At 40.8% G+C, this 14777-nt stretch overlaps 1 protein-coding gene across 5 annotated transcripts in view; it reads right to left on the bottom strand.

Moving 5' to 3' along the window:
- Positions 1-4569: 4569 nt before the first annotated feature.
- The window catches only part of LOC124639901 (unconventional myosin-XVIIIa), a 260942-nt gene continuing 250734 nt past the window's right edge, over positions 4570-14777 (bottom strand). For all 5 annotated transcript variants that reach the window (XM_047177413.1, XM_047177414.1, XM_047177415.1 and 2 more), the window contains 12 exons: positions 11473-11589; positions 10854-11015; positions 10151-10327; positions 9583-9712; positions 9148-9295; positions 8846-8951; positions 8517-8714; positions 8032-8241; positions 7395-7561; positions 6626-6835; positions 6122-6229; positions 4570-5844 (listed from right to left, as the gene is read on the bottom strand). In XM_047177413.1, the coding sequence (XP_047033369.1) occupies positions 5760-5844; positions 6122-6229; positions 6626-6835; positions 7395-7561; positions 8032-8241; positions 8517-8714; positions 8846-8951; positions 9148-9295; positions 9583-9712; positions 10151-10327; positions 10854-11015; positions 11473-11589 (1818 nt within the window). In that variant the 3' untranslated portion in view covers positions 4570-5759. The remainder of the gene's footprint in view (positions 5845-6121; positions 6230-6625; positions 6836-7394; positions 7562-8031; positions 8242-8516; positions 8715-8845; positions 8952-9147; positions 9296-9582; positions 9713-10150; positions 10328-10853; positions 11016-11472; positions 11590-14777) is intronic.

Genomic DNA, 14777 nt, shown 5'->3' with positions numbered 1-14777 from the left:
GGAGGAGTCATTTCAGTAGGGTGATACCTTTGAAAAAAAAAAAACAGGCAAAGTAATTATTTATTATTTCAAATAGCCCTATGAAAGTTCTTTCACGTCAGACTAGTTGCAAGGTGCCAAAGATTCGGTCCTATCAGAGGTTTTGAAGTAAATCGTTTCGGACCACTTCGCTCCGCTTTGGCGACCACAAACCTCTCCATCTTTTCACCCAGTTTGCACCTTGAGTTGTGGCTGTAAATAATAAATCGCAGAGGGCTGCAGCCAGGATGCGGCGCGCCGCGACGCAGCGTGATGCCCTGCCGAGCGATGGCTCCTGTCGCGGCCCTACGCGACTGCGCCGAACTGTCTGGTTCGCTGAGTCATACGTCAGTTTGATTTTATTTTGAATTTTTTTTGTGAAGTGTTTTGTGCTGTTTTATTTTTAAGTAATAAATAAGTGTAAATATATTCTATTCGTAAGTACCTATATTTTTATATGAACGGCATAAAAGGCTGTAGTGATGCGGACAGTCAACCTACCATATCGTTGGATACCTCAGTGAGATGTCCCCACAGGCACGTTTTTTTAAAGGTGAACGAGGCTTGAGGGTGCACTTTGGCAAAGTACATAAAGCTCGCTCTCAAACTGTATCCCCTACCACATCGACAGCTACAACACTCACCCCCCTTTGGCAACAACTTTCCAAATCAAAGCATTCAGTGCCCATTCTGAAGAGAGTTCCTCGTGGCGCAAGACCGTCGGTTGCAAAAAGTTTAGCACGATGTGTATCCCTTGCTGCCCGAGAGAACTCTGAACGTGCCTGGGAACAGTTATTAACCTTCCCATATAGGGTTCTACATGTTCAAAAAAGTTTGGCATCTAAAAAAACTTGGACAGCCCAAATTAAAGAAAACTGTATGAGTACTATTTCTTCTTTTGACCCTAAATTACCGTCACGTCTACCCCACAAAGGGCTTCTACATCATGTGGAATCCAAATTAGGGGAAGGTGACATAACGGGGGCTGGTACTTTTTAGCAGCGATGTGGTCGCGCCATACTTTTACAGCCTTGGAGAGTAAACACCTGGTCGCAGCAAATGACCTCTCCTTCCCCGATCCCAATGATACAGATCCATTATACATTACAGCTATCCAATTGCGCTCGGCTGTCAACTCCTTCAAGAGCGGCTCCGCCGGGGGCCTCGACGGCTTAACGAGTGCAAGCGCCGGGGAAGCTGGTGAGTCGCTTTTGAGGGAGCTGACAGCTCTTATGAATTTAATGCTCGCCGGCAATGTGCACGATGCCGTCATCGATGTCTTGTATGGGGCTAACTTATGCGCCCTACGCAAGAAGGATGGCGGCATTCGTCCCATTGCCGTAGGTAAGCACCTACCGACGTATCGTAGCCAAAATAAGCTGTGCTTATTACAGCGAATCTTTGGCCAGCAAATTCCAGCCCCTACAGTTAGGTTTCGGTTCTAAAGGGGGCTGTGAGGCCATTTTAAAGGTTGACGTCATGAATGCCTTCAACTCCGTAAACAGGGACATTCTGTTGACAGAAGCAAAAAAAGAAATTCCTAAAGTTTTTAAATTCCTTTGGCAATGTTATAGATACCCTTCCAAATTATTATATAAAGACCATTTTCTCGAATCTGCTGCTGGATGTCAACAGGGTGACCTTCCTGAGCCAGTCATTTTTAGTTTAGCTATAAATCCAATTATTCGTCAACTAAGTTCAAAATTTAACGTCTGGTATTTAGATGATGGCACCCTAGGAGGCGATGTAGATACTGTTTTCAATGATCTTACACTATTAAAAGAAAAATTCAAATCAATCGGTCTCACACTTAACTTTTCGAAATGCGAAATTTTCATTCCTGACACCACCATTCATAGGCAAACGATTATTTCAAAACTTCATACCATAGCTCCGCAATTAAAAATCATTGAGAAAGCCTCTCTTCGCCTACTAGGGTCTCCAATCTATGACGACTCTTCTTCCTCTTTTATAGAGGAAAAAATTCAAAACTTCAATGACATTTCGGACAGGTTACTTAAAATTAATGTACATTTGGCATATACCCTTATTCGATATTGTTGTTTCGGACCAAAATTTACATATATCCTTCGCTCTTCTCATTTGTGGAAACATCCGAACCTATTAGATAAAGTTGACAAAATGATCAGGAACACCCTTTCTCTAATATTAAATGTGGCCCTGGACGACCGAGCCTGGCAACAGGCCTCACTGCCTATTCGCTTGGGAAGCCTCGGCGTCCGCAAAATTTCCAGTCTTAGTTTACCGGCATTCCTCTCCTCGGTCCACAGCACCGCAAGTCTCACTAGGAAAATTCTATCTTCCTCACTGGTGGACTTTGGGGTGCCGTGTTTGGCCGATGCGTTGAATGCTTGGAAAATGACTTGCCCAAATACGGTTTTGTCCAGTGACCCCTCCTCTCAGAGACAGTGGGATGGGCCGCTCTGCAGCATCACACAGAATGATCTTCTCAATACGTGTAATGGTGCTGCCGAGCGTGCTCGCCTGCTGGCTGTGGGAGTATGGGAATCTGGACTATGGTTGCAGGTTATTCCATCAACCAGTATAGGCACTATGCTGGATGACAACACCTTCCAGATCGCTACATGCCTTCGATTAGGCGCTTCCTGTGTTGCTCCGCATCGCTGCCATTGCGGTGAAGCTGTCGACAGCCTCGGGCACCATGGTCTGTCGTGCTGCAGAAGTGCTGGTCGTATTGCACGGCATGCCAGCATTAACGACATTATACGCCGTGCTCTTTCCACGCCGGCGTACCAGCCGTGTTAGAACCTAATGGACCCAAGCCATGTTAGGGCCGTGTTAGGGCCTAATGACGATGGAAACAGGCCAGATGATATGACGTTGTTGCCATGGAAGATGGGTAGGCCCTTGGTATGGGACGCAACATGCGTCGACACCCTGGCGCCATCACATCTTCCTAGCACGGCAGGCTATGCTGGGGCGGCTGCAGCTTCTGCAGAGACCACCAAGCGGCGCAAATATAATAACCTTATTGGAAATTATAGTTTTGAGCCGTTTGGGGTCGAAAAGCTCGGACCGTGGGGCCCGAGTTCGCGGTTACTTTACAAGGACATCGCGAAAAGGCTTGTCGACGCTTCGCGTGACCAGGGGCCCGATTCTCCTAATTTTACTTAAGCAACATACGATTCACGTTCGACTGCGATCCAATCCCGACTCGATTACGATTGAAGCGTATGTGGCATTCCGCTATTTTTTCTTTGAAATAAACGTTTTTATCCTTTTCTGTCATTCAGTAATGAATCATTTTGTCTGGAAATGATTTACGATTGCAAAATGATTGTACAGCAAACTACCGTATAGACCAAAATTACCAAAATAGCAGACCAATCGCACACCAATCAAATGTCAACCGAATACGATTGGTCTTTTATTAGTAGCAGAATGCCCGATATGGTTAAAACTGCTATTGCGATCATATTGCGATTCGATTTCTATTCGATTTTGACAGTATTAACTTAGGAGAATCGGGCCCTAGAGGGCTTATTCTTTGGACAAAGAATTAGCATTGCCATTCAACGTGGCAATGCAGCCAGTCTTCTGGGCACGTTTCCGGAGGACAGTGATGCGGAGGATGTTCTTTTATATATGTTATATGTTTTTTATATATTTTGTATGTAGTATTTTATTTTTAGATTTGTATAAAGATAAGTAGTTTAAGTTTGTATATATAGTGTGTACATTGCATAAAATAAAGAAATACAAACCAAAGCCAAAAAATAAAATAAAACTGACCTGCACTAATTTAATATTTAAAAAGTTGCCACTGAAATAAACAATTTCTTATGATTTAAATTAAATATAATACTTGTTAGTATAAGATCCCAGCATAGAACGACCTTCACCGGGCTGGTTATTGGATTAAAGTAATTTTTAGTTAATAAAATGTGCCAATAAAGAGATTGCAAATGTGTATTTCCTTTTATGTCGCCCCTATGCACTCTTATGTACAACCCCTATGTACTCTCCCTATATGTTCCCCTAAATACTCTCTCATGTATGTGTGTCAATGACCTTTTTTGGGAGCTGTGTCGCCCGTCTAATCAATCAGGTCTTTTTTATAAATTGATGACCTGACCTGACCTGACCTGTCAGCAGTGGTAAGTAGACCAACAACTATGAGAATATTAACAATATAGCTTACTGTTGAATGTGAAAACAACTGAGGGAATGAAACTGATTCGAATATAAAAGCGCGTTAACCTATCGACTGAGCAGCTAAGGGTCAATTCCCACTGAAAGAGCAGCGGCCGGCAGCGGCTGGCAGCGGCCGTAATTGCAAGGGATTGAGCGCGAGCGCGGCGGGCCGCGCGGCGCCGCGCGGCGCCGCACCGCGCCGCGCTCCTACATTTTCCGTGCTCTTACGGCCGCTGCCGGCCGCTGCTCTTTCAGTGGGAATTGACCCTAAGGATAAGTTTGTGATATAAAAACATCCTTACGGAAGAAACCCGATTGAAAATTGCTGCAAAAATAATTTAGAGAAACAAGGTAGGTGAAATAAATGTAATACACTTTATATTTTCAGTTACTTTATTAAATAATTTCATTTTACAACCAGTATTGAATGCAGTAACATTTCATCACATTATAGTACATACACATATCATAGACAATTTCATAATGTGGTTACAGACACAGACATAATACGTATATATAGAATGAGTAATGGAGTACACAATACGAGATACATTATAATGAGGAGTACATTTTCATAATCAATAATCAGCTAGTGTATATTAAAATTACTATAAAACAAACCAGTCGTGAAGAAAGTTAAAAAAAAAACATGTTCTATGTACCTATCAAGATATGTTTCAAGTCTACTATAAAGCCAACAAATCATTTGTAACAAATAAATCATAGTTCAACAGTCTGATCACACGAATATTACAAATTAAATAATAATAATGTATATGCAATCTAGTTATTTACAAAAGTTAGCTAACTAAATAACAAAGAACCTAATATTATTTTGTAAGTTACACGCCACTAGGCCGTCTAAATACTGACTGGCTGGCCGGTCGCTGACCGATCTCTAACCGATAATAATTATTGTTCCTACAAAATTCTACGCTAAATAAATTAAAGTCCAAGCTTAGATAATATGACGCCGGTGCAGTAATCAGAAGCTCTTGTTCAAAGATCTTTTTTAAATCTGGAATGCATTCATTTTTAATACCTGGCAACACTGTCCAGGACACCGGCGCCAAGTATTCCTAAATACACTGAATTACCTAAAAATCTTTATCAAACCGTATAGATCGCGTTAATAATTTCATATCAAAAGCTTCTCTATGAAAACATGAATCATTCGAATGTAAAATGTCGATCAAAACTGTAGGTAATATTGTTTACGAGCAGTCTAATTTAGGAGCCATCGTTACATTGAATTCCAAGCGTCTATTGCTACTGTGTGGCCTATGTCATAATATTAATCATCGCTGGTATGTGGGGGTGGATGTATGAACACACAACAACATCATTTGCACTGAGGAGTCTTTTATCTCGCACTTCGCGCCATATTTTGACAGCTGTCACATTTGACATATGACACTTTTGACAGCTGTCATTATTGACAGGTGACGTTTGGCGCGTCATGTTCAGTCGGTGAGGGCGATGGGCGCGGGCGGGTGGCGGCTGCAGAAGACGGCGCAGAGCGCGGGCAGCGCGCGGGTGAGGAGGCCGGCGCCGGAGGGCTGCTGTTATGCGAACGACTCCTTTGTGGGGCTCATCTGCTTGCTGGAGCCCACGCTTGACCTGCTCTCGCGACCTCCGGATGACTGAGATCTGAGGGAAGAAAATTAGATTATAATTATTATCGATCATAGGGGAGCTGGTAGCGAATCCGAAAGAGTTTGTTCGATCAAAAGGTGCCTTTCAGATGAGTTGCCTTGAGTTTTAGAAGACACCTTTAGCAACGCCATCTTATCAGGATGGTTATAAATATTTCAGAAGACACGTGTCAATCTCAGCGGTAATTTTATCATCTTTAGCCATTGTCGAGGGCCAGATACTCTTCCAACCAGTCTAAAGACAAAAGATAACATAAATTAGTAATACATACTTCTGTGTGTCTAGTTGCACGCTGTTCCGCGAGGGCGCGGAGGGGCTGAGCTTGTGGTTCGCCAGGAATGTGCCGATCGACTCGTCCGAGCTGTAGCTGTCGTTGTCGCTGCAAATATAAAGCAACATTAGAGAAAATCCATATGTGTTATGTGACAAAATTAATTATGATCATACGTTTGAGGCACATAGAGGACAGCGAATGGCTTATCAGTGACTTATCATGTTACACGCTCTCAATGTGACTTTCCACTTTGATCACAAGTGTATATTTTTATTATATCAGCCACATATACACTTTCATATAGCACAGGCTAAGAACCTAATATTATGTCAAGAATTTAATTAGGTATCCAAATAATCATATTTCAAAAATGTATTTCATCATCATCAACGTCATCCTTTTCATTGTGCCCCACTGTTGTAGCAATAATTATCATGCTTGTACAATGTGCGTTGGTCAACATAAAGAGAATATAAACAAAAAAAATACAAAATATCTCACCTGTCAGTATCCCTAGAATCCCCCGGACTGGACAGATCTCCGGCTATAGCCTCCTGCAAGGCCGTAGCTCTCCTAGCAGCCAGCCTGGCTTCATCCCTGGCGGCCGCAGCATCAGCCGCGGCGGCCGATGCGGCTGCTTCGGCGGCTGCTTTCGCGCGACCCGCCTCACTGAGTTTAGCGTTTAGAGCGCTGTTCTCTTCTTTGAGTTCGCTGTTGGGATTAATTTAAGTCGTTAGAGAAAATATAAATAGTAAAAATTAATGATGTGGAATTGTGTCTCAATAAATAGATTTCGCCAGGCAATATTATTTTCTTATACGAAAGATCTCCCTTCTTAATTGAGGTGTAGGTACATGTCATGTTACGTTCTTCGAAAAAATCTTCCATAGTGTTTTTTTTAGATTGATACTGAAATACTTTTTTTGTTATGGCATCTCAGCTCAGCCTAGGAGGCTGTTGACTTCTCAACCGGACAAGTTAACTGTGGAAGCCCTGAATTTAAGGCCTCCATCGAGGGGAAAGAACTGCATTTTCACGTCAAACAATTATAGAAATTTGCTTCTTGATGTAGAATATAAAGTCAGTTTACATAACTGTGACACAGAGTGCATTGACACAAACGTTAGTGTATTTTAATGAACTAGGCGATTGATTAGTAGATCCACCAGAACAAGGTACCCATTGAAGTGTTTTTAACCGTCTTCCCAAAAAGGACGTGACGTATTTTTTAAAATATTTTTTTTGCGAATTATTTCCGTGGAACCCTTACCGCAGCTGCCTGGTAATCTTCCTCAGCTCGTCAGCAGCGAGCTGTTCCTTCGCCCGTGCTGTAGCTAACTCTTGTGCGAGTTGTTCATGTGCCTCGCGAAGACGGGACAGCTGCCCTTCAAGCCGGGACCGCGCTGTCGCTTCCAGTTCTAAGCTGGATTCTAGTTCCTGTGGGGGGAAGTGGGAGTTAGTTTAAGGCCTATAGTTCTTCTGATAATTATCATACATAGGCTATTAAAATAGAGGTTCAAATAAATAATGAAATCCTTTATTAGGTTGGAAGTTATGAATGTAGAGAGTATCTTTTATTTTTGTCAGATATTGTTAAATACTTTGTTGCGGATGGAACGACTGAAAAAATCTCTAAATTTTTGAGTTCTTCTAAGTTTTTTCTTTTTTTTATATTATTTTTTTTGATGACAAAACTCATCAAATGACCCCTCCCGCTGTGGGTTGCAGCGGTGATGGAGTATTAGACTTTTACTGACTAAAAATCCATCATGTTCCGTCGTAGGCCTTTTATGTACCAGGGCCGTGGTAACTCTTTCGAACAATCCCGCTGCCAGGCCTTGCTCGTCTCGCTCTGCGCTGAAGTGACCTGGCCTGAACTTGACCTGTATTTTTTCATTTTCACTAACCTTATTCCTAAGCTCCAGCCGTCTCTCAGCCTCCATATGTCCATGCGAGTGTCCGGCCTCAGCATGCGCCAGCTTGGCAGTAAGCTCAGCCAGCTTGTCCCGAGCTGCCCTAGCTTCTTCAGCCGCGGCGTCGGCGCGGGCGCAGGCCTCGCGTGTTTCGCTTTGAGCTGCGCAGAGCGCTGATGTGCTTGATCGATATTTTTTGAGGAGCTGGAAAAGATTGAATTGATTGGATTAGTACAGTTTATCATAGGTAAAGAAGGTACATAATATTATGGAGAATTTTCGTTAGGATAAACATAATTTAGTATTGTCAAATATTGGTGAAAATTTTCAATTAGTGACGTGTTTCAAAGTAGTTTTAATTTATGAAATATACTCCTTTAGTTGGATCGCTCGCTCGGCCGCGTCGACTCTCGCTCTGCTCGCTTCTAGCGCAGCATTAACTTACAAAGCATTGTCACTATATCTAATGTAACACATACCTCAGCAGCCTCCTCTTCTGCATCATCTAGCTGTGCCCTGGCAGCAGCAGCATCTCGTGCGGCGGTCATCGCTCGCTCGGCCGCGTCGACTCTCGCTCTGCTCGCTTCTTCTAACGCGGCGTTCGCTTCCGCCGCTTCCGCTTCGGCCGCTTGACGGGCTTTTGTTGCTGCGCGGACGGCTAGTTCGAGGTCTTCCACCTGGAGAGAATTTATGTTATTTTATTTATATTGTTATGTTGCTTTCACCTACAGTATATAGACAAAGATATTTGACATAAAGTGTATTTTTTTTTTATCCATTTTTAGTTCCATGTTGTTTGGTTAACTACCTGGTTCTTCAGCTGTCTGATCTGTGCCTTAGCTCCTCCTTCCTTTTCTTTCTGTTCAAGCATGGTTTGCGCATCACGGAGTAGAGCACGGTATCTCTTCAGGTCCCTAGAACGAAATACATTTTTAATTATTGTGTACGACAGAGTACTGAGTAATATTAGGAATTTATCACAATAACATATTATGTAGAGGCTTAATATAATCCATGTACGGAAGTATTGGTCGTGCCGCTCGCTTGCAGCAGGCTTCGCTCCGAATGCTCGCTCTGTAGCAGCGTCCCCCAGTTCCCTGCAGTGCTTACCTCTTGAGCCTCTGCAGCAGCTGAGCCTGTTCATGGTTCTCGGCCCTGGCGGTCTCCTCGAGCGCGGCGAGGCGTCGCTCCAGCTCGTGTCGCTCGCGCAGCAGCAGGCTTCGCTCCGAATGCTCGCTCTCTAGCTGGCTTTCTAGCACTGTGACGAGGGAAATAAATAATTTTTTATATACAAAAAAATTATGAAAAATAAACTAAAACTAAAAAAAAATAGATAAGATGAAAATGAAGAAGAAGAAAAGAAGAAAAATAAAAAAGGAGACATGTAAAACAAATATTATTATTAAAGACTGCTATATTTCTTTATGCTACATTTCACATCATAAGCCATACAGGCAGATTTTCGAAAACTCTAACACTAGGTCCTAAAAGGTCTTATTCTTCCCCATAATGTCCCAAAACCCCTCAAAAGTAAACACAACTTACTCTTAAGCTTCTTGGCAGCATTAGCCCTGGTTTCCTCCATCTCGTCGTCTCTGGCGGCGGCTTCTAGTCGCGCCTCCTTGCGTTGTTGTTCTAGAAGCATCTCCAGGCGAAGTTTCGAGCTTTCCAATAGCTGGAGAGAGAGTGGAATATTGGGTTATTGTCTATTTAAATAGGACTTGCAAATGGTGTACAAAATTAAGGGGTTTGAAATCAAACTGAAATGGTTTTTGGATGACAATATAATTTTGTTTCCCGAAAAATTCTGTTTTAAAATCTGTTCAGTAAGAAACGGTCACTACACAGTTTGCCATTTGTGCGTTTCAGAGGAATGCGTTCTGTGGTAGTGTGATGTGTCATGTTACCCCTTTAATCCGCATGACCAAAAAACTATTGAGTGTAACAAAATTAAGCACACGATTTATCAGGATAACCATATCCCAATGACTTCATCACCTACTTTTGGTCGTTTTAACAATTGAGTCTAGCAAGACCTATCAAAACTCCTTCCAGTAACTGACTTGCATCTGTCTGAAACTCCTCACTCACTCCCTACTCGTCGCCAACTGACCTGTATCTGCCCGGCCAGCTCGTCGAGCTCCTCCTCCTGGTCGCGGACCCTCCTCTCGAGCTCCGTCTTGTTCCTCCTGAGCGCGGACAGCTCGTCCCCTCCCCCGCCGCGCTCCTCAAGCTCCCGCGTCGCCGCAGCCAGTCGCTCTTCTTTCAGCTCCAGTTCCAGACGAGCTTCCTGTGGAACAAAAGAAGGGTTTCTTCAGACATTTTCAGTTTCTTTATGAGTAAAGTCCCTATTATTTTTGCCTACTATGATGTCAATAGTTGCCAAATTCGGACAAGCTCCTCAAAGACAAGATCTGTACGAAAAATACCCAAGAAGTCACACGAAAGTTGACGATAGCAAAATTATTTAGTGCGAACTGTTTACTCACAGAGGAACCTGTGTGTAACGAGGAACAGATGGACATGTCGATCAATCATGAGGTCAAGCAAAGCTTGGTGCGGTCAGTCCATGGATGGATTAGCATCTATGACATAGCGTGTTACTTAGAAGAATTATAAGTGGGTCCCGGCTGTCATTTACATCTTTGTCAGTCGTTACGTCTAATCTAATACTAGCCTTCATATCATAGGGTATCGAGTATCGGATTACTCAAGAAACTGGGTTAAGAAGATCTAACAGCCAGTTGTTCTAAAAAGCTGGTACTGGTCTGGAAGCTGACCCTATCACCGGAAAAGGCTAGGCGGATGATACTCACAGAGAGGCTCTGTTCGACGGCATACTTCTCGGCGTGAGCCTGGTCTCTCTCGCGCGACAGTCGTTCCTTGGCGCTGCGCTCTCGCTTCAACTCCTCCTGGGCGGCTTGCAGCTCGCCGTCGAATTTACGCTGCCGTTTCTCTAGGAGATTGTTGCGGCATGTCTGCAAATGGACGAAGGGGTTTAATATGGGCATTGGAAGTCAAGAGGCAGAAAAGGGGTTTAATATAGGACACCAAGAAAGATACTAGAAACTTTGGAGTCAAGAAGACCATGGTCTGGCAAATGCAGCCTTAGGATGGTGGTTACGCTGTCTTTGCAATAAATACATATATTTATTGGGATGCCAATTTCTTCAGCTCAAGCATACAAGGAGAGCTTTCGGGCTTGCTTTTCAAGCTTTATGTACAGGGTCTTACAAATAAGACGTAAAGCTGAAAGTAACCGATACTTTAAAAATAAGTATAATCTGTTTTTCATTGGTATGCCAACTTTATGGATTTACATTGATACCTAATACCTACGGAAAGCAAATATTTACAGTATTCTCTTGACATTTTTATGGGTAATTTACTTTTACTTATATAAATAATATTATTAACTTATAATATTGTATTTACCTGTTCATCCAGCAGAGATCGCAGGTCAGCCATATCGTTGGTGAGCTTCTGCAGCTTGCGCTTCCACTGCGCCGCCACTGCGCGCTGCTCCTCCACTTCTTCGTATGCATCTTGCACCTGGGGGTAGAGGAATATCAAGAGTTATTGCTACGAACAGTCATGTGCCAAGGTAAATGGCGGCTTGCAACTAATGTCCGAGCAGAAGTCGCTGATCAGATGGTAAGAAACCTGTCAAATATCGATCGAATTTGTTTAACGGGTTAATTAAGGGTAGTTCGCCTGAGTAAAGATTTTTACTTCACAGGTTAAACTTAAAACTCAATAACAATCTCACTAAAATCTATTGTACTAATATAACAAAGCTAGGCAGTTTGCCGAGACGCGTAAATCTTAAGAACTAATGTGCAGACTTCTATGGCCTTACTACAAAAACTTTAACCACTGTTTAACACTTTTCTAAAAAAAATGTGGCTCCAAAATGAACCATATGTCAACGTCATAATTTGTCATTTTTTTAGACAAGTCTTAAACTGACGTTAAAAAGTTTTTGTGGTAAGACGGCTAGAATCCAGTGTCAGATAGCCCATTTAATTTATCGAGGAACGCTATACTTAGACTACTTTTTGAACAGATACTCGAAGTACTTAATTCCCACGGGACGCGGGTGAAACCGCATGCGAAAGCTAGTATCACAAAAAAGGATATGACTAACTGCATCGAAGGCCAAACATCTCAAAACACCAGATTTTCCATACGAAACAGTAATAACAACGCCATTAAACCAATTCGTATTAAAACGAGACGTATTACGAAACTTTACGTACACGAGACGGCGTTGGACGAATGCCAAAAGTTAACCGATTACGATAAAACAACTAAATTATATTATTATTGTTAAACTGAATAATTTCTTACTCAAGTGCACTAACCTCCGTTTCTTCCTCCATTTGGTAAGTTAAAATATTAGGTACTTTAAGTTTCAAAAAAATATATATTTTGAAATTACGAAACGCAAATGTTGTGAACCTTTGGTAGGTATATAAAATGATGATCAGGATTTTTTTATTAGATTTTCATTATTATTAAAAATACAATTATTTGTCATTTTACACACACTTTAAACTTTCTACATCATAACTTTGGGCTCTATGTAATTAGTGAAACTTTTAACTGTTGGTCCACCAATTAAGATTACTTTTATCACTTTTTAAAATATGTCACTTTCCATTCGATTTCCTATTTCAAAATAAAATATTCCACATTTAAACGAAGCGATTCTTTCTTAACTGGCCTCAATAAACTGAATGATGACACCAGTAAAATAAAAACCAGCTTTATCAGCAGTTGAAAGCATTCACTTCAATATAATAAAATAAAATGCATTATTATCATTATTTTAAATGCACAACGTTCATAAACTACACGCATGTCAACTTTTTATAGTTACACTCAAGAATTTATCACACAAATGTTTCGTCACTGGCTTTTAATAAAAAAATATGGCGGGAATTTATTTGTTACTCAATTTTGAATTTCGAATCTCACTCTTCAGTTTTTTTTTTTAATTCAAATACTTTCAAATGAGGTTTTAAACACTAAGTAAATATTGTATTAAAAATAAGAATGTCATGTTATATCGTTGATAGTTGACCGAAATATGACGCCGAAGAATCGAGATCGCATGGGAACCTGAGGTTTGATATCGGAAAACCGCGCCAAGGATGAGATATGTCGAGATAAAACATGATTAGATGGCTTGTAAACCTAGACGTTAAGGCCTCTTTAGTAGTAAACCACTAGAAGATTTAACCTGTTGTGTGTTCAATGAATTAGTCCACAAAAATACATATGACTTTGCGTATACCTACTATTTCAAATAAATATAGGTGTAACTATTACTCAATAGACGCAGGTAATAATGTATTAATAGCTCGTTCATAGCAACAGGTAGCATTTATATTTGTTTGCCAATCGTACGGCCTAGGTCATGGATGTTCACTATAAATATTACTATACAAACGTTTATAATGCGATCACAATTTGCAGATATTTTGAGGTTTTTTCATCATCATGTTGAATAGAAACTGGAAGGAGGAATATTTTACTATACATAATGGTTTTAATTTAATTATTTTTTTCGGATTTAATATTCAGCTTCGTTGATAGCACAGGTTGATGATAGATAGTTTTTCAGAAATGTAAGATACTCAAGAGAGACTTTTAAAATTTAATACGGGGTGATGATAATGTCGGTAATATTGTTAACAACAGTTTTTTACCACACTAATTATTTCCGAAAATAAGTACTGCTACTCACGAGTATTCTCAGTACTTCATTGAAAGTCGATCATACTCGTACAAACAAAACCGCCCACGGCCCGCCTACCGAGTGACGACTGACGCAATTTTCAATGCAATTTCCATAATTAAAACCGTCATTATTCATGTAGACAAGTTTTTTGTAACATTTTGAAGTTGCATTTTTTTTTATGTCGTTTTACGCAATACTGAAAACCGAATGTAGTAATAGGTATTTTTTTTACATTATTAAAAAACCGACGAAGTGCTCGACGAGTCGTACTCGCGCATGAAAGGTACCATCATCCATAACAAAATGATAATTATTGTTGTATGGGAGCCCCTAAAATATTTATTTTATTCTATTCATATTCATATTCATATTATTTATTTGCATTCCACAATGTATAAAGTAGGTGTTACAATTAGGTTTAGAGCTTGGTACAATTGTGGACCCTGTAGGGCACAGCAAAATAAAATAAAATATAACTTACAACTAAAATTATTATTATTAAATCTATAGAAAAAAATATATATGAAAATACAACAACTGACTTATATTCTTCACTTATATTCTAGTTTTCAGTATTTGTTGAAATAGTGGCAACTTAATATTAAGCATCTGTAAAAGTTTGCTAGTGTTTAGTTCTTGAGATACAGTCTGATCACAGTCGTGTATGTATATGGACAACGATGTCTTAGTTACAGGGTCCCGTATTACCCTATCAAAATCTGCACCACGTCTCGAGTCCCCGACCATAGACAACACATTTTTGAAGGAACCTCTTTACGCCATGGAATTTTCAGAATGAGTTCAGAAAGTTATTTCCAGATTCAAAATAATTTAATGTTCAGCTTCAATGACAAATTCTTTGGGTAAAAATAAATGTATGTAGGCGGGCGTTGAATTGTTGATACGGAAACACGGCATAAACATCGTAATTATTGTCTATGGTGATCAATGAGGTTTTAGTAAAAAAATATGTTAGTGCAGCAATTCGGTTACT

This window comes from Helicoverpa zea, chromosome 19 (assembly GCF_022581195.2).
Source record: "Helicoverpa zea isolate HzStark_Cry1AcR chromosome 19, ilHelZeax1.1, whole genome shotgun sequence".
Classification (NCBI taxonomy): Eukaryota; Metazoa; Arthropoda; class Insecta; order Lepidoptera; family Noctuidae; genus Helicoverpa; species Helicoverpa zea.
This window is presented reverse-complemented; position numbering and strand designations above follow the sequence as displayed.